The following is a 25,745-nucleotide window of genomic DNA, read 5'->3' as shown; positions in this document are numbered from 1 at the left end:
TATATATACAATTTCATCATAAAAAAACAAAAAAACAAAAAAACAAAACCGCAATCAATCCATCTAAAGGAGTCATGCACGACAAGGCGCCTCTGTGCCAAATGCTCAGACTGAAAAGATCTCTGACCTTAGGGTCCCACTACAAAGTGAATTTAGAATTTTAGTCATATACGGTAATGGGCTATTTATAAATCGTGTTTTGGTGCTTTTATATTCTTTATATGGCTCATTAGTGCGTAGTGTCATGGTGTGACACGCATCATTAATTGGAAACCAATTATGAAATCTATTAGACTGTACTGCTTTTTTTTTAGCAAATTTTGTACATAGTGAGACCCTACGGTCAGACAGTCTCTCCAGTCCTAGCTGCGAAAGGGCATCACTATAGCCATGCTATAACTAATAAACTTATCGGCTAAAATGCACCGACATACTCGCGTTTGGATACGCTCAATCGCCATGCTTTGCTGTTTAGTTAAGCCTGGGTGCCACAGAGGCGCAGCATACTCAAGAACAGGCCGTACATAACTCCTGTAGATCGTCAGGAGTTCATCACAATTGAAACCAGCTCTCCTCAACGACCACAAAATAAAAAGTTTACAATTTGCTTTGGCAATGATAGCATCAGTATTACTTGACCATTTGAGGTCGTTATCAAAGACCACCCCCAATACCTTAACAGAATTTACAGGAAGATTTCCATTAGAGATGTGGAGGCTGATGTCTGGAAGTGGTCGACGACCAAAGTAAAATCTAATCACCTGGCATTTGGAAGGGTTGAGCTTAAGTTTTTGGTCCAGTTGTAAAGGTTGTCAAGGACTGCTTGCAAATTACCAGGTTCACCAATTTAGATGTTTCACCAATTGTTTGGTCGTTAACATACTTGTCGTGATTTCTTGCGTATGTGCATTATTGCTAGGACTGCATATACGCCTGGTTCTTAATTAATTTGTTTGAAGGGCCAAAGTAAGTTTATCTCACGGGCCAAATATCTCCACTGAGAGTTGAAAGCAATCGTTGCAGGCCTACATCTGGTGAAATTCTTCCCTCTAAGATAGGTCTATTTGAAAGGTTTTTTTGTTTTGTTTTGTTTTGTTTTGATGTTATTGATGATAAAACCCAATAGACGTATTGCAAAATAACCTAAATTTAGTTGCGTTTACCTCTATGATTTAACAATGGGCTTCTTTTGCCATAGTCTTAAATCTGGCATGCGGGACGCACTCTGCACTCATTAGGCCTACAATTTTAACATGATAACGTTTTTACTTTCTCTGAGCTGCTTTGACAAATTTAGCTGAGCTAATAAGAATACCAATCCGGGGAGTTTTTAATAGTTTAAAGGGTTTTATTTTAGAGTGGGGGTAACCGATACATGTACATCAGTGCTTGTTTGAAGCACATAAGTGAAGAATAGGACCACGGAAGCACCCAGTGATCGATTTTGTTTGCGCTATTTATTCTATTTGTGGCCTATATCATCTTGCTCATTTTCACACAATCCCCGTCCAGATTACTCAGGGGTTGCATTTTTGTCTTTACTTTATTTCAGATGTTTTATCGAATTTTTAATATGTTTTAAATCATTTTTAAAATTATCTGGTTTTTTCCTCACGGGCCAAATTAAATAGACCTTTCCGGAGTGTCAATCAAACTTAACAACTGACTAATCAGAACAGCGCTAGGAATACGCGCGCGTCTTACAAACACACGTGTTGTCCCACAAACGCACGTGTTCGCGTATGTTTTAACACTGCCGTCTTGTGGGACCTTAGCAACAATATCCAAGGGGCGGAGCTTAGCGGAAAGGTCCATTGCCTTGCAAGAACAGAACAACCATCAAACAAAATAAGGTAGGCCTATATAGGAATATATGTTGGTTATGTTTCTTTTTGTTCACGTAAAGCGCATAGAGGCATCTTCCTTGTATTTTGTGCTAAAAACTTACATTATTATTTTACCCTGAACCCACTACTCGTAAACCAATGACAAATACACAAAACGAACTTCTATATCAAAATACATTCTGTTTTTAATGATATAAAAAAGATACAAAAATTGATAAATACGCTTAGACCAGCTAATCAATTTCAGTGGTTATATACAATTAAAACATATACAACAAAGTAAAAATTGAATTGAACATTAAAAAGTTATTTATACAACTGTAAAACTTGAAACAGTTAAAGGAAGCTAATTTCAACTTTTTGAATTGATGTCATGATTTACTTGATAAATTTATAAAGACGTTTTGGTATTACTGTATTAAAACAAGCCCAATGGCTGAAATAAATTACATTTACAAATGGGTTTATTAACAAATATTTAAAAAGTAGGTTGTTATTCTAATTTAAGTAATTAAGGATACAATTTGAATAAGTTATACAAATACCGTAAAACCTCGGACAGAAGCCCAATAGGCTTAATCTCGAGAAGAAGCCCATCGCGAAAAGAAGCCCCACTCTTTAGTTTGCAAAAGTAATCTCGAAAAGAAGCCCTTCTCGAAAAGAAGCCCATGGGCTTCTAATCAAGATAGGATAGGATTCTTTTCGATATAATACTTACATTCAGACTAACGTTCTTTGATGATTATGATAGCGTGTCTGTATCAATATTGTTTTATTAAATTTTTTTTTAAATATTAAACAGAATTTCGAATTGCATAGGCCTGGTTGGAAAAGCCCACTATTTTTTTGCAAAAGTACGGTGATCTCAAAAACAAGCCCATCCAAGGGTCCTAAAAAACAAAAGAAGCCCATGGCTTCTATTCGAGGTTTTACGTATGTTATAGGCCTAGGCTCAGTAGTGGTGTACATTTATGTTTTGAAATAAAACATACAGGACGTTTCATACTGGCGTTCATATTCTAAGCTTTCCGTTTTGCTGATTTTAAAACATTTTAAAATGCATTCCACACTTGACCCCACTCGAGCAGGATATTATATCATGCGTAAAATCTTCAGCGTATTGACGGACGTGTTTTGTATTCAAAAAGGCTAAACTATTATTAGAAATTATTTATTTCACCCAGCAGTAAGAAAGCTACACTTTATATTGACAGTATGGAACGATGCATAATCTATAAAGCATATTCTTTCACTTTGTAAAGTCTATAATGCAGCCCTGTCCAGACTATCAATTTTTAATTAAGAAACATGTGACATGCCTAAATATGGTCATGATGACATCACATCATGACCTTTTATAGGCACGGCATGACTATATATGGGCATATCGGCATACAACAATTTTTTGTCAAAGAACATTTGACAGTCTGGACAGAGCTTTATGGAGTGCAATTGTTTCCAGTCGGTGACTCACGTGATTAAAACCCAGGAACCACCTGAGTTCGGGGGGGGGGGAACAATTTTAACTCATATTATGTCGTCACTTCTTTATTCAATACATTTAATGTAAGCATGGCGTACTATTGTACTTGCCAGGAAATTTAGCCAAGCGACGTTGATGATTGAATAATCAATTAAATGAGTAATAATATTAAATGGCCGCCTGCAGCACGTAGTTTCATTTACATAATTACGCGCACGCGCTGACGTTTATGGACGCTGTTACATGAAAAGACGTAAGGTCTGGTGACCACTCACATAAACCAAAGTAACCAATTCAATCTCGATTAAGTTGTCAGTATAACTTGTATTGCACTGTTCAAATTTCGTTGCAGTTGTGGTTGCTTTGTAGGTGAATGAACTTGGGCTGTTTGCTAATCAGTTTTAATCCATTGCCCCACAAACACTCATCTTCATCAAGCGTGCATCGTTACCGACTCTAATAATAAATAACCAGAGTAAACTGTATTTTTCACCCTTTTCCTCAATTCTGAAATGCTACCGATTACACATGAGATGTATAATTCACATGCCTACTTCACAGTTCCCGTTGCTTGTGACGTCATCAACAGGCTCGGTCGACTCACTTAAATGACGTATTGTTTCGTGTATTTCAGATTCAATTATTGTTTTATCACTGCTTGTAATTTGCTCAGATGAATCGGATAATTTCCTAAAAAAGAGAAAAACCACAAAATTATTCGAAAAACGTGCAAGTAAAGCAATCATTCAAATTTGAGCTACACCTGGACGTCAATAATCTATCTAAAGGAATGGCATATCATTATACTGTACAAACATTTTGTACTACTAACATTGTCAAATATTTATTTCGGTTAAGGGACGAGATTTTTAAAAATTCCATTCTAATTTATTGAAATATAAAGTAAACAGTTTAAATGATATTGTCTTTTTATAACCGGCTACCGGTACTTACTGATATTGTGTTTTGTGGTTATTATCATTGCTATTATACTAGTTGTAGTATTATCACCGTTACCGTTATCAAAGATTGTTTGGAGTATGGTGAAGTAACAATTGTAAACGAAAATGCTTTCAAGATAATGTAGTTCTTGAAAAGAATTGTGGTTTTGTTGAGAGTGTGTCGACGTTTTTCGAGGAGTTATTTTAACCGCCACCAGGAGAACATATCTGATATAATATCTGATAACAACTCAATCGAAACAAGAGTTCTTTTCAGAAATACCTACGTGGTGTACCGGTACCACAAGAATTTGTCAACATCATCATCCATTATTGTTATCATAATTAATTATTTTTATTATCATCATAACCATCAACAACAACAACAGCAACGTTCATCATTAACAAACAAAACTAAAGAATACGAGGTAGAAAATAAACATACTTCAGTTTTATTAGAAACGGTGAATCCGGGTGGATCTTGTCTCCATTACTGTCATTTCTGCGGAGAAAATATTAACTGATGAAGCAAACAGTCTGAAGAATTTTAAAACCACACACCCAGATTACTGTAATGAATCATCAATTTCACTCCCATGTGACGTACAGTGTGTTCCCACTGCCATGGAAACAACCTCACCTACATAAATTATGCAGCAACACGTATTGATTGTCACACAATCAAATCACAACATTCATTTAAAGTTCTTAAGGCATATTCGTATATTTAATTAATTATGATACATCATCGTAATAGACCTATAACCCTATAATATCTATGTCATATCCATATTGACAATAAAGCCGTTTGTATTGTATTTTGTTCGCATTATTGGCAGTGGCGGATCCAGGAATTCGTATTGGTGGGGGACAAGGGAGGGACTTTCAGAGGGCGCCTCTGGATGGTTGGAAATGGCGCTTTTTTATTTTTTTATTTTGGAAAATGTATTGGGGGGGGGGGTGGGGTAGGCTGACCTTGTATCCGCCTTTGAAAGTCGGAAATAGGCCTACATTATATTCTAAAAACACCGTTGAGAGTTTTATTTATTTTATTTTTTTATTTAATTTTTTATTTTTTTATTTTCTTGTTTTTTTGTTTTTGTTTTTTTTTGTTTTTTTATTTGTTTGTTTTTTATTTGTTTGTTTGTTTGTGTGTGTGTGTTTAATTAATTAATTTTTATTTTTATTTTTTTATTTATTTTTTTTTTTTGCCGTCGGGAGCATTCCGCAACTTTGGAAGATTTCGGAAATCATAGCCATGCGATAGAGAAGTCCTAAGCCCTAAAACTCAAACGCAAGGCATTTTTTTTTTGGCAAATGTGTTAGAACCTTACCTTGAATTTTGTGATTCGATTTTAGCAAGCTCGTACGTGGATTTAGAGCCCTCTGTTTCTTCTGCTCCAGGGTACATCCTCCTTCTTGGCTCGTTACCTGTACCTTGCCTGTAAAAAAAAAAACACCCAAAAAATAAAATAAAACTGAATTGAATTGCTCGAATTGACTGTTTGAGTCATAAGCTCTTATCTGAACCATTGATCTATACAATATCACACTTGGTTATGGGCAGGGAGGGTTAGGGAATTGTGTATGCCTTTGAATGATGGGGAGGGAGGGCCTTTCTCCATCCCTTGGATCCGCTACTGGTATCTTGATTATAATAATAGGTTGAGTTTTACTTTCGTTAAGTACATATATCAGTGGATATGGGCTTTAAAAGAACTTTATTATTAAAATTATTTAGACCTATTATTTTAGTAAAACGTATTTCTTTCAGTTTATATATTAATCATTGAACAGTAAGTAATATAACTGAAACAGTTAGGGCCTATTGATAAAATAAAAAAACATACGGTACTTGGCCTGTCTCTTATACACATCTAGATGTGTATAAGAGACAGGGCCTACACATTATATATATTATTGTTTTAACTTAACGGTGTATCGTTAACATTATCTTGCCACATAGCCTACCTGAGTCCGGTTTCGTCCGTCTGAACAGAAGACTGGAAGCAAGGACAGAACCACACACACAGGAAGAGCATCAAGAATACAAAGGCGGCTGCAAGCGATATCAGACTGCCGTATAGAAACCATTCACGATCTACTCCAGACGATTCTACAACAAAATAAAGGACTTCCGTTCACAATAACTGTTAATTACGTCACAAGAAATTTAATTGGCTTAATAAATTATGACCTTCATAATATTATTTAAAAGAATAATAATTCAGAGTGAAAAATATAAATGTGATAAATAAATTACGATAATTGTACAAAATCAGGCATAAGGGCAATATTTTTAAGATGGATACGTTAATAAATCGAAATTAAACTAGTAATTATAAAATGAATTAACTACAATTAGTTTACATTATTATAACATACGAAAAAGAAAAAAATGTTAATATCATTATATGTATTTTTATCGTCGTTATTATTGTAATAGGCTAGTAGCATTTTATTAACATGATCATTGTTGTCGTCATTGGCATTGCCATCATCATCATCGTCATCATCATCCTCATCATCGTCATCATCACCATCATCATCATCATCATCATCGTCGTCATTTGTTTTTCATTTTCTATGTTTAGCCACTTATAAAAAATAAGAGACTTCCAATCTTAAAACTCTATCAGACACCAGGATTATTTTCATCTCCACTCCATATGCCTTAAAAGCCTCATAAATATAAATTACTCTATCAGATTTATAAGAATCGTTTGGCGAGTGTTTACTTGCTGTTCATGTAAAAAAAACATGAAAAAAATGGGCTTACCTGTACCTACAATGGACGTCACGTCTTGCGCACCAGCTCTCTATAAATAAAAATGAATACAGTACGGTAATAAATGGGCTTACAAAAGACAATCGCAATTCAACCCCCAAAGATGGCAAGAATTCAATAACTTTAATCCAATTCAAATTCAGACATCAAACAAAATAGTAAAATCAAATAACACTGTAACATGGTAACATTGAAAAACAAAGATGATGAATTGAAATGGGGACACAAACAAGTAAAGCCCCGCGCGCTCATACAAAAATGACAAAAATCGACTTAAACTTTACTACAGGTAAAACTACACCCATGCCGGTATTTCTACAATAAGGCTTCGGGGTTAAAATTTAAAATATGGAAGCCGCTGGTTATCAACTTGATCGAAATATAGTTTTCATTTTTCAATTACAAATAGGCCTATTTTATAAACCTACCAACATTATACAACGACTCTTTACTATTTTATGACAGAAATGTAAAACTAGGCCTACACATTGACTATTAATGATATTATATAATATATATACCCCTCCCTATCTTAACTTGTGATTTTTCTCTGTCTTCTGTTTGTCCTTCTGTCTCTTGTTCTCGTCCTGTAACCTGTCTATGTTCTGTCTTTATTTCCCTTGCTTGCCCTATTTTGAAGGCAAGACCTGCTCCTTTCTTTGCCTTTTTTGTGTTATAGGCCTATATATTTTATTATTGAGACTATTTTAATACTGATTTAATTTTAACGTTTTGGCAAATAAAGTGATTTTACTACTGAGGAGGTACACAATATCTTTGTTCCGCATTATTTAAACGTGGTTGAATTTTAAAGAAAGTTGGTTGTTTTCCACGGTTATGTTTTCAGGTGAAAATTAATAATTTATTTGGAATGGAACGCACAGAGCTATAGGACGCAATTCAATACAAAGGAACCGATTATTAGATTTATTGGTACAGTAACAGTAGTATATTTTGTAATGAACAAGTCGATTTTTTTAACACTGGTTCAGAAATCTTATTTCACACTGTGAGACAATAATGAAGCCTATTATATTTCCATCGGTACGATAGACCTCCCAGTCAGAACTTTCACCTGGGATAAAAAAACAACCGCTAAACCACCCATCCTGAACGCTAAAAACTAAACATTAAAATACGAGAGAAATTATATATGCCAATGGCATTTTTCGTCAGGATAAATGATAAATACAAACGATGTTTTTGGACAAACATCGTTCGTAAAATTATATTATTTATATAGGCCTATACTTGTATTGTTAACTATATAAAGGATGAACAAATAAATCAAAAAAGAAAAAAAATATTCTCGTATCTATTTTCGTTAAGTGTTTGAGAACACCATCCCGTTTAATATATAATTTAGATTTAAAAAAAAAATCATCTGGTTCCGAGATAAATAACTAAACAACAAAACTGTTTTACAGGCCACTCACAAGGAAAGCTTCCTTTGTTCCTATAGTTTGACTTCAAGAATGAACCGATGGACCTTAGACGGAGGGTGGTGGTTAGCTATGATTACAAAAAAAAAAAAAAAAATGGCAGCTGAGAGGCTACTCCAAAATACAAAAAAAAATTCAATGTGAAGTCCTACCTTCGGAATAGATAGCAGGAAGCCAAACGCTACTGGCAAAACCATTCGATATATGCCTTTCATGGAAGGAACTGCATATTGGTCCATGACTATGAGATTTAGAAATCTTCGGAGAAATTCTGTTTTCTGTTTCACCGGTGTCCTTCCTCTCTTCATAGACAATGAAATGTTTACTGTATTATATTCATGTTGTTTCTGAAGTAGGCGGAAAGATACACGATATGGTACTGTGACGAAACCGATTATATTACCTCATAAAGGGCCGCCGACGGAGACGTCAATAAACCATTTGAAACACAGTAGCCTCATGCACCGGTTGTCCTATGACGTTTCAACCGAAATAATGAATCTATAAATAGAAACAAAAAAAATGTGAGCTATTCAATTTTATTTACACTAAAATGAAACCTCTTTATATAGAGTATAAGGGTAAATCTTCTGTAAACTTGGTAAACTGGAACGCACCCGACAAATTATACATCGCTATCAAGATTCAAACTTAGGTTTGGAAAAAAGTTGAAAACCATTAATCATGAAGATATGACTCAAGGCCAACCGCACTTCGAGGCAGCCTGTATTTCACACGTAACACACCCATTAATTATATAAAACATCCGCATAATGTAGCCTAACGTGTACACGTAGTCATGTAACGTAGTCGAGTTGTATTAACCGTTAGCATGAAATGGAAATCCTCCGGGGCAATCCTGTACACGATTACAAAAGCAAATACATTTTTCAAAGCTATATCTTTATACAATAAATCATAACCTTAATAATAATAATAATAATATGAATTATTATGAAACATACGGTACTTGGCTAATATGTGTATATTGGGCCGCCTCCAAATATACTAGATCCCCGGTTGTGCACTCACGAGTCAGCAAACTTTAATGTCCATATCATGACCAGGCCTATGTACATTTTTTAAAAGCGTATATAGTCTTACAGCAACGGTACGATTTGAAATAAAACTACATTTAGGCCAACATAAAATAACTCGGCGCGTAACACGGTAGCCTCTGCTGTACGTAAAACCATGACAAAAGTGACTCGATGAGGGCTGAGGCAAGCTGATGATGTATACGTCGTCAGTGCCTTTTGTTTGCATACTTGGTCGAGTCTTTGTTGTACGACACTAGCCCGTGATATGACATTCTAAATCAATTGAAATCGAACAATAAAGATTCCGTATCAAATTCTAGGACTATACATAGGCCTACGCTATTGTTAGCACTGTCTGCCGTGGATGCATTAACATTCCAACGAGGGTCACTCCATAATGTATGTAGGCCTGACAGTAGGCCTATATACATTACCTTGTTTATTAATCCACCAATACCCGACCTAGAGTGCGTACAATCTTTCTAGGTCCATTAAAATAACAATCAGACGATTTTTTTTTATTGTGTATACCTAAAAGTAGATTTCCATTGTTATTTTCAAAACACAATCACAGATATCAGCATTAAACATTTGTACATTGTTAAAATTGGAAGCGTGTAAACCTATTAGGCCAACATTTTTACACACTCAAAATGCACAATTTCTACAGTAAAGATTTATTGCTTTTGTATATTATTAAGACCCGGATATACAAGTGTTCAATATTATCTGCATATAACAGATTCCTGTTTTTCCTAATTTCAAAAAATTATAGCTAGTCAATTGAATTTTATATACCCGTTATTAAACAACAATTATTATACAGCATTTGAACACGGAGGTCTGTCTATTTCGACTTATTTAGGTAGTGATACCACAAGCTTACGAACTCCGATGTTATGGTTACTACACAATCCCGCCATGACATCATGATAATGATAAATTAAGTAAATCACCTTTTATGTTTGTGAAATAAAAATTATAACTAATGTTTTCTGTGCTTCCTATAGTCCTGTTTGATCGTAAGTTAGACGGTACCGTAGTATTTCCACTCACAATTGTGTAGTCGCAATTACTTGCACGAAAGTGAAATTCAAAAAGAGGAGAAAAGAAAAAACTGTTTTAAGTATCCATGAAGGAACATGGTTTATCATTTTTTTCATGGTTGGAGTACGTCACAAGCTAATCAGTAGACATAACATCATTATTATGTAAGCGGGCATGACTATGATTACCAGGATAAATTGAAAAAAAAATATATATGACGAGTATTTCAGTGGCAGATTCAAAGGGACCCAGCCGGCCCACCCTCTCTATTTTTTTTTTAATTTAAAAGTGGAGAAAAATGAAAATTGTATTCAAATTTAAGTCTGAGAGTGCCATTTCCGGCCAACTAGAGATGCCATAATCATAAATTGTCTATACTTCATCTGTAAAAGTCCCTCCCTGACCTCCTCCACTCCACCCCTCTATTTCGAATTTCTGTAAATTTTGAAAATGTAGTGTGGAAATAAATTTTAATTGCATTCCTTAAGATAATTCGTCCGCCCTCCCCACCCACTTTTCACAACGGATCGACGCCCTTGGTTCAAAGTAATCGTTGTAATTATGAGTTATTATACCAACATTACTATGAACGCCCTCTCGAGTACAGTCTCAAACGCTTGTCAAGTCAACTTTTTGCAATTTATGACATCAATCAATCAATCAAATGAAAAAGAATATAGCACACTGTGGTTGAACTTAAAGTGTCTGGGTCGAAGTTGATGCGATCCACACTCAATCTATGTAGTAAAACTGACAGTAGTTGTCATTAAAATCCTCAACGATTCTTTCCTGAAATATACGGTATCCTATTCAAGTGACAGTCCCACGTGTCCATATCATCACCATTTTAGTGGGCCCGCATTAAGTCTTGAATACCTAAATATGGAAAGACGTGCTGTACACCGTCTTCCCCCTTCCCGCCCTGTTTTATGATCGCCTTATTATATACGGTAGTAGGTAGGCCTACTGTATCTGACAATGCCATGAGTAGGTCTCTCTGGATTCCACTTTAAGTACTTGCACACAAGAACAATCGAGATAGGCGAGTCACGTCAAAGTTCAGCAATCTAGGGCCTACACTAACCCACTGTCGCTGAGAATTCTTATAGGCCCAAGATAATGTTATTCGCCAAATCAGATCTAAAAAAAAACGATTACAACAACAATAATGATAATAATATTTATATTTTATTTAATATTTTATTAACATAAACACTCTTTCTTTAGCCTCAAAAATAGAATAATTAAAAAATCAGCTCCCCTGATAACCACGATTCGCAATGTTGTCTTTTCATGCGATGTTTTCGAAACATTCATCAACATCTAATCTAATCATATTTATTTATATAGCGCATTTCTTTGCAGATACGAAGCGCTTCTGTCCCTGGTCATTGCATCCACATGCTAAGTGTTGCTGCCCATTTATACTCCTGGGTGGAGAGAAGCAATGCAGATATAGTGCCTTGCTCAAGGACACAAGCGAAATGCACAGCGAGGGATTGAAACCCCGACCTCGAGGTTGGGAAACCAAACCTTTCACGCTGCGCCAAACCGCTTCCACAACATTGCGTAATACTCTTAAATAACGTCGGTCTATTATATTATTATTCCTTCCCATCGTATTTCCTGTCTGCACCCATTATTTGCGATGCTACTGTATATTTTGTATAACAAGTCGAGGTGTCTCACATTACAAAAGGGCGGGGAGTTTGTAAAATATATATTAAAACCGAGACATCCGTGGAATTGAACTGATTGACTACAAAATATAAGCTATGTTTTAGGGCCTATACTGTACATCTTGATTATTTATATTAGAAAACAGTATAGGCCTTCGAAAACATCATAAGCCCAGTCTGAATATGAGTCGTCTTCAAAAATGTCTTTCTAATCTGAAATGCTGGAATACATCAGCAAGGATTTATCCCCAGGACCCGGGATTAGTGGTCGAATACATAACAACCCAACACAAATCTCTTAAGACCCTGGCTGACACATCAAATCAGTGTTATTTTAGATGGTCACATTATGGGATACTCTGCAATATAATTTCCATTAGATGATGCTTAGGGAGGATGGCGACAAAGCGCTCTTTGTTGTCATGGAAACAATCTTGGTATTGACTCAGCAGCACATGAAATAATAGTTAAATAATGAGCTAATAAGCTCCTCGGGTCAACAGTCAGCGATTAGTTAATACTTTAAGCATAGACGAATTCCTTTTTAAACGAGGCACATATTGTGTCGGCTGACGAGTCCATCTCCGCTGTCTGTGAGAGATTGACGAAACGATGCCATTTGATTGTCGTTGGCAGAGTTCTTAGCGTTCTTTGTTGAAACGATCCGCCGCGCGCACCTCATCGCATGGTATCACGTAGATGACGGTTGCCGGCGGACGCAGGGGGCACGGTACCGGCTTAATGAGCAGGACTCATTTATGATGAAGATAATAATGATGACTATTTTGTGGTTAATAATTGATGAGGGTGATAATGATGATAGGATTAATGTATACTATATTGTAACTTTTCTTAATAATTTTATTGAAATTGTAAGGCCATATGAGTGATGTTTTGCAATACCTGACGTGTTATCGTACCGAATACTTAGTAGGCCTACGTCCCCAAATACTAGCGAAGAAAATCGCATATTGAGTAATAATGATATATTATATAGGACTCAATAGTATATATCATAATAATGATGATGAAGAAAAATGTGGTGTAAAAGCTATTAAATTTAAATACGTAAACATTTTTGTGGGCTTGATTATGGCGCCGACGCGGGGGAGGGGGAGTGGTGTTTAATGAGGGGTGATTTCCTTTCTGACAGGCCTAGCCCCAGGTATCGCCCGATGCCACGACGAGGTCGTGAGACCCAAAATATTAATTTGCCTATCCAAATTCCTAAAATGTTGGTTTATGGTACATTTATGGTACAATTATTTTGAGCCATACTAAGCCATAAAAACTCTCTTCAAACAATACCCCTTTTACACTGCAAGCAAAATTCCGGACGTAACCCGGGATTTTCGATTACCCGGGTGAAAATCTCCCGAGTTCTGGTTAGTGTAAACGTCAAAAAGTCCTACTCGAGTTACCAAATCTTCCGGGATGGACGTGCGGGACACATTCAGCGTAGGGCAGCCCGGGTACAACCCGGAGTCGCCAGTGTAAACAGCACCGAATTTGATTCCGGAATTAGGCCTTACCTGGTGCCTACCGCAGCTGTGGTCAGGTAGGCCTAAACTTTGCTAACAACGGGCTAGGCCTAGACATTTGTCAAATTAAACCCTCTACGCTCCGGTATAGACATGATATTAAAACTGCTGATTTAATTCGCATAATTTAAAAACAATATGCAGGTACATTGCTTCGATATTGACAATTTTATTGTGCCATCGCAACAAAAACTGAGGGCGGTATTTGAACCCGGGTTTGTTGCCAGTGTAAATGGGAGCAACTCGGGATCAACCCGGACTTTTTCGTTCGATGTAAACGGGAAATGCACCCGGGATTACTCCGAAAGTAACCCGGGTCGATTCTGCCTTTGGCAGTGTAAAAGGGGTACAAGAGTCTAAGCGACCAATGGGTTTGGACCCACTCACCCCCCACCCCCTGTCCGCAAATTGTTGGGCCACCATTGAACGACAGTAAAGGGTAAGTAACTATTTACGTTCCTGTCAATTTCACATTCATAGCAATACTTTAAATGAATAAAAACATTAATATGTTTCCTCTAACCCTGATTAAAAAATATCGGGTCTTTATAGCAGTATGTTGTTTTCCATTAAGTTTTATAGTGTGGTACAGTAGTTCAATAATTAAATATATATTTTATTATGTACAGCATTGTTTTGAATTGGTATTTGTACAATAAAAATGTTAAAAAATTACATTTTCATATCCATAGCATATGTAAAAGTGACTAAAAACATAAATACGTTTATTTCCCTACCCCTATCGTAATTAGTCCAAATACGGTTTTTTAGGCCAATTTCTAAGTGCTATAAAAAAAAATTGTCCAAGCCCTAGCAATTTTCTTCTGAGACACTATGGTATACTGAATTCCTGTATTTTTTCCAGCTAATTTTCCACTGCACTCAGGCTATGTCTGCATAGTATCACGACGATGACCGTTGGCGGCGGACGCAGAGGGTACCGGCTTAATGAGCTGGATTCATTTATTTTTGGTTTATGAATTAATTATTTATTTTATGTATGTATTTTTTCCAATAGGACCGTGTCACTAAACGCAGCAATATCGTTAATACTATAGACCTATTGCGATCTAAATACTTTTATCTCCACGATGTACCGTAAACAATAGTGACATGATGGTGGGTAAACATTGATTGATTAATGTGGTACATAATAATATCATTAGTGTAAATTTTAAAAATGTGTTAGTGTAGTAACAATGGGCTACCGGCAACGAGTTTTAAAAACTATATCATCATAGAAGAAATAAATACCACTTTTTTTTAGCTTAGCATGATATTATTGAAGGCAAAATCACAAATATTGCGATGTAAATGCATATAGCGATCTAAATGCTTTGATCTCCATGATGTAAGCTTTAGTGGACAAGGTATAGACATGGTGGGTAAACATTGATTACGGCATAAAGTTGTACATAATTTACACATTAGTGTAAATATTATTTAAAAAAAAAGTGTTAGTGTAGTAACAATTAGCCACCAGCAACGAGTTAAAAAAAATCAATCATACATAGAAAGAATAAATATATGATGTTATAAAAGGCTAAATCACAAATATTAAACTATTAAATATCAAAACTTTACTGTATTAATATTATTAATATGAGTGATGTTTTTTCACTACCAGACGTGTTATCGTACCGAATACTCAGCATGTTTCCAAATCAAAGTTGGAATCGAACCCACGACCTCCATATAACTAGCCTGGTTTCTCAACCACCAGACCATCGAAATGCTCATTGTTGGCAGGCCTACTTATGAAGGAGGGCCACTACATTTTTAAATTATGTTTATATGTGTTAATATTTTTATTGTTACTAATAATCAATCAATTTATTGAGTAACCGATTAGTCAATCAATCCATTTTTATTGTCAGTTACTAATAACCAACCAATTTATTGAGTAACCGATTAGTCAACCAATCAATCAATCAATCAATCCATCCATACAGACACTACTTCTTTGAAATTCATTTATTTTCACTTGATACTTTATGTATTATAATTAGTAATGGACGATTCTCAGAAATGGTATATTCCGATGCTTTTAATTGTCTTCCCTGATTGCGCTAGACCTTCGAATAAAAGTCCTTGTTTGTATAGTGCCGATAAAAAGAATCGTGAATCCACTTCACGGATATGTGAATGCATTCATTCTATTTACCTTTCATTGAGTCGGTTGCTACCTAGTAACGACGAGTCACAGTATCACGACGAGCTGTCGAGTTTTCTAGGCCGATCGATTATTTTCCTGTTATAGCATATAAAGAAAGGGATAACCAAAGGCTTACTTTAGGCCTATATTTATTTACCGGTTAAATACTGAAACATTAGCAGCTTGCGAAGTCAAGTACTATGTATCTCCATGGTACTACATAGCGACGAGTCCAACGCTCTGCGTCAGAATCACATTGAATCGGTTTGGAGTATACCGGTACTGCATAACAAGGACGATAGACGACATATTTATATATATATGTATATTTATAAAGAGTTATGTTTAGTAAAACGGTAAGTCAATTAAGGTAACGGTAGAATGTTTAGATTTGTCATGGGGGCCCATAAAACATTAAACAGTAAGATTACCCACTTACAAAATGTACGTAAATTGATGTAAATTTAACAAGTTCATGGTTTAAATATTACATAACGGTACAGATCAGATCACAACCTGTGAAACCATGAAAGATCTCTCTTAAAAACAAGAATTGTAATCTATCTATGTGAACTGAAATGAAGCAGTTAGTGTGAGCCCGATGAAAGGTAAGGGTATTGAGTATAGGCCTATTATAATAAATAGATCTAAGCCTAAAGTAATTACTAAATAAGTTGATATTATTCAATGTGTAGGCCTATATAAATACTTACGCCTATTAAATACTTAGTCTATGATAATTAGGCTTTCAATAATGTATCATTACTTAATGAATTATGTTTTATAGAAGGAAGTGTGTATACTTTATCTCATAAAGTATTTCTCTCTTTGCATTCAGGACAATTATAACTAGCGGAATTTTCAAATCAATAACTATGCTTTGATGAAATCTGGAAACCCCCGTAAGTAAAACAACAATAAAATGAATAGTGATTTAAGGTGTTTAAAAGTATAATATAGTTTCAATGACAAATTGATTTGTAGGCCTTCTACTATGAACATCCTTAGATAAATCGATCACAAACCAAGATGGGTCTACCATATGTAAAAACAACAGGCCTATTTTGTTCTCATTCTAATTTAAGTTAAAATCTTGGGCCCGCTAAAAATACACAAAGCAAGCGATAGAATTTCAATTATAAAGTTGTTTAGCTAAACTCGGATATCCTTATAATAATAAATTGTTCATACTTGACCTACGGCACATACACGTTCAGATAATGTAAGTTCATAATAATTAATCTTAGTCTAGGTGTAATTTTACCCTACCTGACGTGGAAATGTATCGAATACTCAGTACATTTGAAATTTGAAATATGATGCCAGGCTAGTGATCTGGAGATCGTAGGTTCGAGTCCCACCCGAGAACAACTTGCGATTTTTTTCGCAGTTGTTTTCAAATGTACTGAGTAGGCCTATTCGGTACGGTACATTTCCACGTCAGGTAGGGCAAAATTACACCTATACATGTTTCTCCTGACGCAAATCCAGTTATTGTCCATTATTCCAACACGACAATAACAATTACTAATCTTAGTCTATTATTATTATTATTATTATTATTAGTGTGTATTAATCAATCAAGTAACATCTTAGTAATCAATCAAAATAACATCTTAGTGTATTATTATCTTAGTATATTTTTCCAACTTCAATAACACTTTTCTACTCATAAAATATCATGAGCACTTTCAATATAGTCTTATACTACTCGCTATTTGCAATCGAATCCACGTTAGGCCTATGTTAATCAGTAACCTAATGTTATGACCATCATCAAATATTAACTTAACTAAACTAGATAATGAAAATTCCATTTGTATAGACTAACAATACACTAGTACATTCATCATGCTTATTCAGGCCTAATCGGGGAGAGGATCCAGGCCAAATAGAAATTTAATTTTAATAGGCCTATTTAATTTTACTTTCACTATAGTAGTCTTACAATCATCGAGTTGCCCGTGACACAGATGGTGTGTGTCTACTTAACTGTATTGAGAGCTCCAACATTTGCCGACAGGCAGTCCAAGCCCGAAAGAGGGGTCCGAACTAAGGGGCCGACTAGAGCTTCAGTTTGGTCCCGCAATAAAACTCCTGGTTGGATTCACGAGGGAGAGATCTTATCGTTTAGGGTGCTTTTAGAACACAATATTAGGATTTGACAATCACAATAACTTCATCTAGATTGGCAAATTAATATTCTCTTATTACGACGACCCCGTTGTGTGGTGACAATGACGAGGGCCATCCTTGTCCTTCGGGGGTAAGGGATATATCCCAACCCCCGTTGGTGCCGAGAAAGTTACGGAGTAGATATGCCTACGTGTCTAAGCATTCTATCTGTCTGCTCATGAATTCAAGCCTTGGACCGACAACTGTAGAAAAATATACATTTACGCTCACAATGTCAACCAAAAATCTCTAATCGACTAAATATAAAAAATATATGAATACATTAGAAATTCGCGACAAAGAAGTATATAATAGCCTAAATCAAACGATTGGACTTGACTTGGTTCCTCCGCACCTGTTCTTACATCGATAATGATTTCCATCAGTATTATTGTTAACATCTAATGTAATTAAATCGTAGATTCACTTTATTTGTAAAGAAAATGGAAGGAAATTAATGGGAAATGTGCTCTGATAGCGCTCGCTCATTTACGAATGACGACATAATCAGTGTATAGTCTGCATTAAAATTGTTGAATGTGCTATCCTGTCCTTTTTTTTAATTGGCAGTGTGTATCCTTTGGTACTGTATACTAAGTGGGTTCCTTCATTATACGATTACATTAATTACTGATTAAAATTAATAGTCTTAGAGACAAGAAACGGATGTTACAGCCTATTAATCAATACTGAAATACACTCTGAGGCACATTCCTTTCGTTGTGAATCTCAACATAATTAGATCAGAGTGTGAGCGCATTTCAAGTTTCAGATTTTTTTTTTTCAATTTAAACTTTAGCACTGTGACAGTGTTGGTAAAGCCGGGCACTTAATGCGCTCGACGGTCGTCGACCGACTCGATTTTATGAAGAACGAACACCACGACGCGCACTCAACGGACAGTTTTTAATGACAATCCGTTAAGAGCAACCGACAATCAGCAGACGGCGTCGCGTCGTCCAGCGCTCACAGGGAGCGGAAGTGGATTCGTCGTGCGACCGTACGACGAAGTTAGTGCCCGGCTTCTTGGATGCCACAAAAAGATAGCGTAAACGTATTTAAACGTTGTTTGGGACACACGTGTATTGGTGGGACAAGCGCGTATTCTTAGATAAGTTGTGATTGGTCAGTTGCTACGCTCGACTGACACTCAGGAAAGGTCCATTGCGATGTACGCTCGTGATATACGTAGGTTTACTATGCATAGGCATATATGCTTACATGCGTGATATGTGATATCGCGTAATTTTCTGAGTAGTAGTTCTGAGTATAATACTGTACTTCGGTAGTTCATGCATTGGAATATGCTTGTGTACCGTATCTATTTTCGTCATGTTATTTACATAGGCTTTCTTCACCCTTTATATGCTCACTTTGAGTACGCTGCCGAGAAATTCAATACCAAACCAACATTTAACTATATGATTTTATAGGCCTAATCATGTCAATCATCCTTACCAAAAGGAGCGCAACTCTAATGGAAATTTGCAGAATGCATTGTGGGATATGATTCGATAACAAATTAATATAGGCATTATACAGTACTTGAATGTGAAAATATGTGTGAACAAAGAATTTTATATAAGGTAATAAGTCACCGTCACCCTTCTTGCTCCAGGCCACAGTAGGCTACTTTTTATAGCTTTGAATCAGTTTTGATCCTACTGCACTCTGTGTAAAACTCATTGGGTTTTTTTTTTGCAGCTGGTCTGTCTATAGTAATATAGTAACTGTTTGACCTTTTATTCTTTTTCTTCCAGCATTAATCCACGACATTCCGCCACTTGCTGCTGGTAACCAAGGCAATTGAACGCACCTTAAGCCGGCGATAATAATACACCGATCATTCTATTATAAGACATGATGTTGACTGTGCTTCTTTATATTCTGTAGTGAGAACTCGTGAAAATAACAAAATGCTGCGTATTTTTGTAGCAAATGAAGGCAACCGGTGCGCACTGGACGTAGCCACCACTGATAATGTCGGCAAAGTGAAAGACAGAGTACAAGACGTGTTCCAGATCGATACGAGAAGTAGCGGAGAAAAGAAATTTGTTGTGTTGTCTTATCATGGATCGGAGCTACAAGATAACTGGGAATTCGGCGACATCGGTATCATGGCGGGGGCGACGCTACGATGTAGCCTGAAAGAGGAGGTAACTCCGAAACTCTACGTGAACACGTCGTATAATGACGAAACCGTTGAGGTCACGCAGGAAATCAAGTTTCATTCTGCTAGTGTGCGTGATTTGCGGTCGATTATTTCGTTCGAAACGGGTTTACCGGTTACGACGTTTAGGTTATTGACAGTTGATGGAGTCGAAATGTTCGACCCGATCAAGATCGACGATTACGGCATCGAACTCGGCAGTCGCGTGACCTTAAATACCTGGGATGGCTGGAATGAATTTCTGAAAGCATGTATGATCGGACATACGTCACAGGTTATTCATCACATGTCACAAGATGAAATGATTGTTAGATATCAGAGTCGAGTGGCGTTATTTATCGCAGCACATCACGGGCACATGGACCTTGCGACGGCAATGTTGCGGAACGGCGTGCGGTCTGACGAAGCGGTGGGCGACCATCCGTCAAGAGAATGGTGCTCGAGTAGTCATGTGGAGGCATACAGTACGCCCGTTCACGAAGCTGTTGTGACTGGACAACTCAGTATTCTTCGTATATTCGTTTACCATAACATATGCTGTGTGACTTGTAAAGATGGAAATGGACTCACGCCACTCAATATCGCACTTAGACGGCAAAAACGCGACGTAGCCGTATACCTACTGACAAAGCAATGGTCAAATGTCCAATTTAATAGTATGACCCTTCCGTTGACTATATATTCACATATAAGGAAATGGTGCGACCGGGCTAAGGAACGTGTTATGCTTATACACGGACCCGGCAGATCAAGTATGCGATTTCGTCGAACGAAACAAGGCGGTGCACTTTGCGGCCAAGGGGTCCAAGTTGACGGTTTCACTGAAAGTGGATTAAATTCTCATTCGAAAGGACGTAGCTACGAACAAATGAAAAACAAAAGCTTGGTGCTTGTTCGAAAATACATGAGCCACGACGACCCTGAAACAGAGGTGACCCCGGTGACAAAACTACCCCGAATACAGGCTGTAAAAACGCCATCATTGGTGACATTTTATCGACGGAAAGCTCTGGAGAAAAAAAATACACGCCAAAGTACCGAGGATTTAAACCGACACATAAGTAGGAGATTCAACGAGAAAAATATTCGCGGTAACTTGCCAAAAATTGTAGAAAGAAACTCGTCACAGAATGAACTCAACAAAGACGAAACAAGCCGGTCGTCCTATGTGCATACTCCAGGCACAGGACGAAAACGAACAAAGCTTGAAGTTCTTCCTAAATTAGAACAATCGTCAAATCCGTCATTTTCAAAATCATTTGCCGAAAAGGAGAAAGAGAGAAAAACACGGAAAAAAGACGCCAACATGGAAAGCCTGATACCTTTACCGATTATGAGTACCGATACGGCACCGGAAAGACCGTTTTACTTTTGTCGCTCGCATAGGGACAACATTCCACGTCTGACAGTCGATCTTTACGAGGACGTGACGGGAACCACGACGTGGGAGCGAGCGATTGAATCTCTAACGATCGCTTCAACATTCACAGAAAAGCCATGGCTTCACCAGGTCCGTTTAGCAATGAGTCTTTCTAAACAGCACGTTAAGAAATTAGGGAAAGGTTCCAAGGTACGAAGGAAGCGGGATAGAGCATATAGGCCCATATCGACATCACACACTTCAGAAAGCACGAACTCCCAGAAAGATATTGGGGAAAATAAAGAGAGAGATTATGAAACACAATTGATAACGAATAACGAAATGACTGTTGATGTACTGTCTTAAAGCGACATCTAGAAAAAAATTAAATGTAAACTTCTACCGTACACAAAAATGACTACCGTTAACTCAAAGTAGGGTTATCTTGTTTAAATTTGCGACCTACGCTCTTCAATTCGTCAAAATGTTTGTTAAACACCTACATCGAAGAGGGGATGGGGGGGGGGGGGGGGGGGGGGGATGACGAAAATTCATGACCTTTATGGCTTTTGTGACCCATTTTCAAAGGTTATATCTTTTCAACAATGTTGCTAACAAAAACTTTCAATTTAAACAATGGTAAATGTTATCTGTTTTGAAACCCGGAATTAAAAATAAGTCAGATTTGTTTCTGCGGAAAATTTGAAATTTTATTTTAGTAGCGTCTACGTGCACAAATGATTGGATTTAATATTTGCAATAACATCGCTCTTTTGTCATATACTAATTATGCATATACGGGATTAAATATGAAAGCAGTATTTTTACGATTCTAAATTTTAGCTGATGACGGACTTCTATACTACATGACAATGACATAAAGTAAGGTTGTTGGGAACAAGCCTATGAACATGTAACGTCTTTCCCATAATATGACTTTTCAATTGAATGAATTAAACGAAACGGAAGTGTGTCGGCTTTCCGGAAGTTTGGCGCAGCGGTTCATAGGTTCGGACTTTCAATCGTAAGGTCGGGGTTTTGCGTCTCTGCTGTGCAGATTCGCTTGTGTCCTTGGGAAAGGCACTTCAGCTACATTGCTTCAGTCCACCCAGCTGTATCAATGGGTACCAGCAAGCTGCTGGGGACTAACCTGCGATGGACTAGTGTCCCGCCCAGGGGGAGTACAACTCTAATCCGGATTTAGTTAGTTTTTTAGAAGTGTGTCGGCGTATACAATACGTTTCTAAACTTATTCCTCCATGTTCACACTACTCCTCTCTCCAGGTGTGTGGCAGTGCGCCTTAAATCGCAGCAGAACAGTGAGATGTTTCTTCTGCAGATAGTTTTTTATATTTTACTCATTTCCGGGTTGTCATTTGGACTTCGAAGAATTAATTTATGGATGTATCAAATTGCACCCTGATTACGAAATAGTGCTATACAAATTCCGCAATGTATATGCCTACGTATATATTAAGGAAGGTATACTCTTGAATATAGATATATTGTCTTTGAAAACAAAATCGAATAGAACATTCAATCAAAACATCGAACTGCAAAATTCAAAGGATCAAACATGAATAAAAGCGCCCTGAGGCTTAAATGTGTACAGAGCTATATCAATGCTGACTTACTTATTAATTTAATGATGATTATTTAATTGGTTTATAGTTTTTTGCAGATTAACACATTTTCTTTAAACTAAAATTCCTCTTTAATAAAATGTTATTGTTCAAGTTTATTAACTCAGCATTACGTTTCGTTTAGTTCATTTATTCGAACAAATAAATACAGAAAAATGGTCGTGGGCACCAAATGAATCACTATAGCTCTTTCAAGCCAGCTGCCCCCTTAAAAAATACATTTTGATAAATATAGAATATGTTTACAAAAGCAATCACAAAAGAAAGTAATAAAGTTTCTCTTTTTTCTTATATTTTAAGTTATTTTTACTAATCAACAGATCACTTACATCATACGTTCATTAAGCGTATTTTTAAATTACACTTAAAAAAAATGTTTTAAGGCCTATTATGTATACATCGTTTCTGTATTTAACATTAAAGTCGGAGGTATGTCCTGGTCCAGACCCTTTAACCTCGCTATTGGATAGGCTTATACGGTAAGACTTCTGCGAATAGATACCTTGTCCGAAGCCTTGTAGTAGCCTCTACCATAATGTACAGTAGGCGGGATAGTAGCCATGCGAGTTTAATTAACCATTCAAACCACACGTTCCATGCAAATTAAAAACTTACGACATGCAAGAAATCAATGCACAAATACTTGAAACAGTCCAAATTATACTGAAAAAAGTAACGATTGAAAAAATTATAATTCGATCATTTTAACTAACAGGAACCGGGCGCTTGGAAGCTTGATTCAAATGGAATTTTAATGAGGTAACATTGGCGAGACAGAGGCCAAGGTGAGAAGCTCTGGCCATGCCTCAAGCCCGTGATGAAAATTGCCCACAATCAGAATGTGATTACTCGACACAGGCCTAGCTTTAAATATAATCCCACCAAAATAACAAGTTTATGAACTTACGTTCGAATTTGCTGAACATTAGTTAACCGGTCATTCGGAAATATTTCGACGCTTTATGCACACTTCCTCATTAATGGAATACGTAGCAACAGCAAATGACAAATTAATGTACTGTAAGTTATATACAGTACCAGTACCTCCTTCGCTGAAGCTTAGATAATTATCTCAGTTTTCACCGTTCCCTGGTTATTATGCAGTCAAAAGTAGTTAGTTGGTAAACCGCAAAATAGGAAGTGATTTCGAGATCCGATTGGAGAAGTTCACGACGAATGGTCTTCGAACGTGTTAGGCCCAGCACAAAGTAGACACAGCTATGAAAAATAGTTTTGACCAATAAGATAACCGGATACGAGCGTAGGCCTAAAAATATAATTCTTCATGTTATGTTTACATAGACTAAGCATTGATCTTTTCATATGGTAAATCACCGCATTACATTTTAAGTAGAAATTTAAGGTTAATAACAACCTTGAATTGTCGTCATATAAATGCAGTTGATAATAATATTTAAGTTTCGCATATATCAATTGGGCCAATAGGGGTTTCACGATACATTATACCATATACAAACTGTACTATCGTACTAACAGGCCAGCTGCGTGTAACAAAACCATGGAGACATGGAAATATGTTTTGGCCTAAATCCCACGATCCTTTCAACTAAATAAACCTGTAGCTCACTTTCGAAAAGAATGCAAGGAAGTAGAAATGTTTTGACAAAACACGGTTTGATGATTTAAATGGTAGTCAAATAATAAATAAAATTCTGAATAATAAAATGTTCGTGATAAGAAGGCCTATTGACCTATCTCAATTTGTAAGCCACCTTATCGTACATAACACGCGAAATATTATTAGTAGGTCTAAAACAGTCTAATAATATTAATAATAAAATATTAACAATAATAAAATGATTAAAAAAAAAAAAATTGGGATCGGCGGGGCCCTTGAATCCGCCACTGAAATACTCATCATAAAAGTTTTAAAAATTATCCTTTTAGTCATAGTTATGCCCGCTTATATATTTCCTGTCTCTTATACACATCTAGATGTGTATAAGAGACAGATATATATATATATAATATATAAAAGTAAATTTAAAGTTGCTGTATGATTTTATATAAAATAAGAAGTCAAAGTTCTGTATCTGTCTCAAAATAAAATATTTATTGTACTAGTACTTTCGACCATATCTTATTTTAAGACAGATATAGAACTTTGTTTGACTTCTTATATATATCATTCAATTAAATGTTGATTGTAGGCCTATGATTCGTTTGATCAGATATTTAAAGTCATGATGATGAAGATGTAATGATCAAGATTGTGATGAAGATGATGATGAAAATAATGAGATGATGATGATGATGGTAACAACGATGTTTCAATTTGCGGCTAGATGACATTGGATTCAATGTAACGTCTCAATGGATCTGTTTATCCTTCTTCGAGTTTTATCCCATCGATCATATTGCGATCACAAGTACCCCACACAAAGCTTATATTGCTGAATCTTATCAGTGCTAT

The 25,745-nt window shown here is 36.3% G+C and overlaps 2 protein-coding genes across 6 annotated transcripts; one reads left to right on the top strand and one right to left on the bottom strand.

Annotated features, from left to right (window-relative positions):
* Window positions 1–2,014: 2,014 nt before the first annotated feature.
* LOC117110028 lies at window positions 2,015–24,530 on the bottom strand. Of its 4 annotated transcripts, none has more exons than XM_033252585.1 (7): window positions 24,219–24,530; window positions 8,654–9,002; window positions 7,051–7,090; window positions 6,243–6,387; window positions 5,606–5,713; window positions 4,717–4,773; window positions 2,015–4,020 (listed from the first exon to the last, which is right to left on the bottom strand). In XM_033252585.1, the coding sequence occupies exons 2-7, from the start codon at window positions 8,807–8,809 to the stop codon at window positions 3,873–3,875; spliced, it is 654 nt and encodes a 217-aa protein (XP_033108476.1). In that variant the 5' UTR covers window positions 8,810–9,002; window positions 24,219–24,530; the 3' UTR covers window positions 2,015–3,872. The 4 variants fall into 4 exon arrangements, with proteins under 4 accessions (XP_033108476.1, XP_033108479.1, XP_033108475.1 ...); XM_033252588.1 differs by lacking the exon at window positions 24,219–24,530 and adding an exon at window positions 13,800–13,954; XM_033252584.1 differs by lacking the exon at window positions 24,219–24,530 and adding an exon at window positions 9,467–9,736.
* On the top strand, window positions 15,913–22,489 carry LOC117110027 (protein ANKUB1-like). 2 transcript variants are annotated; one of them, XM_033252582.1, is made up of 3 exons: window positions 15,913–16,319; window positions 16,802–16,865; window positions 19,899–22,489. In XM_033252582.1, the coding sequence occupies exon 3, from the start codon at window positions 20,055–20,057 to the stop codon at window positions 22,032–22,034; it is 1,980 nt and encodes a 659-aa protein (XP_033108473.1). In that variant the 5' UTR covers window positions 15,913–16,319; window positions 16,802–16,865; window positions 19,899–20,054; the 3' UTR covers window positions 22,035–22,489. The 2 variants fall into 2 exon arrangements, with proteins under 2 accessions (XP_033108473.1, XP_033108474.1); XM_033252583.1 differs by lacking the exon at window positions 16,802–16,865.
* Window positions 24,531–25,745: the final 1,215 nt, after the last annotated feature.

This window comes from Anneissia japonica, unplaced genomic scaffold (assembly GCF_011630105.1).
Source record: "Anneissia japonica isolate Jap-2015-1 unplaced genomic scaffold, ASM1163010v1 scaffold287799_len804019_cov200, whole genome shotgun sequence".
Classification (NCBI taxonomy): Eukaryota; Metazoa; Echinodermata; class Crinoidea; order Comatulida; family Comatulidae; genus Anneissia; species Anneissia japonica.
This window is presented reverse-complemented; position numbering and strand designations above follow the sequence as displayed.

Excerpts from the sequence above, each read along its gene's own strand:
- LOC117110028 (XM_033252585.1), bottom strand. The coding sequence starts at position 8,809 with ATGAAGAGAGGAAGGACACCGGTGAAACAGAAAACAGAATTTCTCCGA. Across the intron at positions 6,388-7,050 it reads GACGTCCATTGTAGGTACAG|AATCGTCTGGAGTAGATCGT; the intron begins GTAAGCCCATTT and ends ATTTTGTTGTAG. Across the intron at positions 5,714-6,242 it reads ACGGACGAAACCGGACTCAG|GCAAGGTACAGGTAACGAGC; the intron begins GTAGGCTATGTG and ends TTTTTTTTACAG.
- LOC117110027 (XM_033252583.1), top strand. The coding sequence starts at position 20,055 with ATGCTGCGTATTTTTGTAGCAAATGAAGGCAACCGGTGCGCACTGGAC.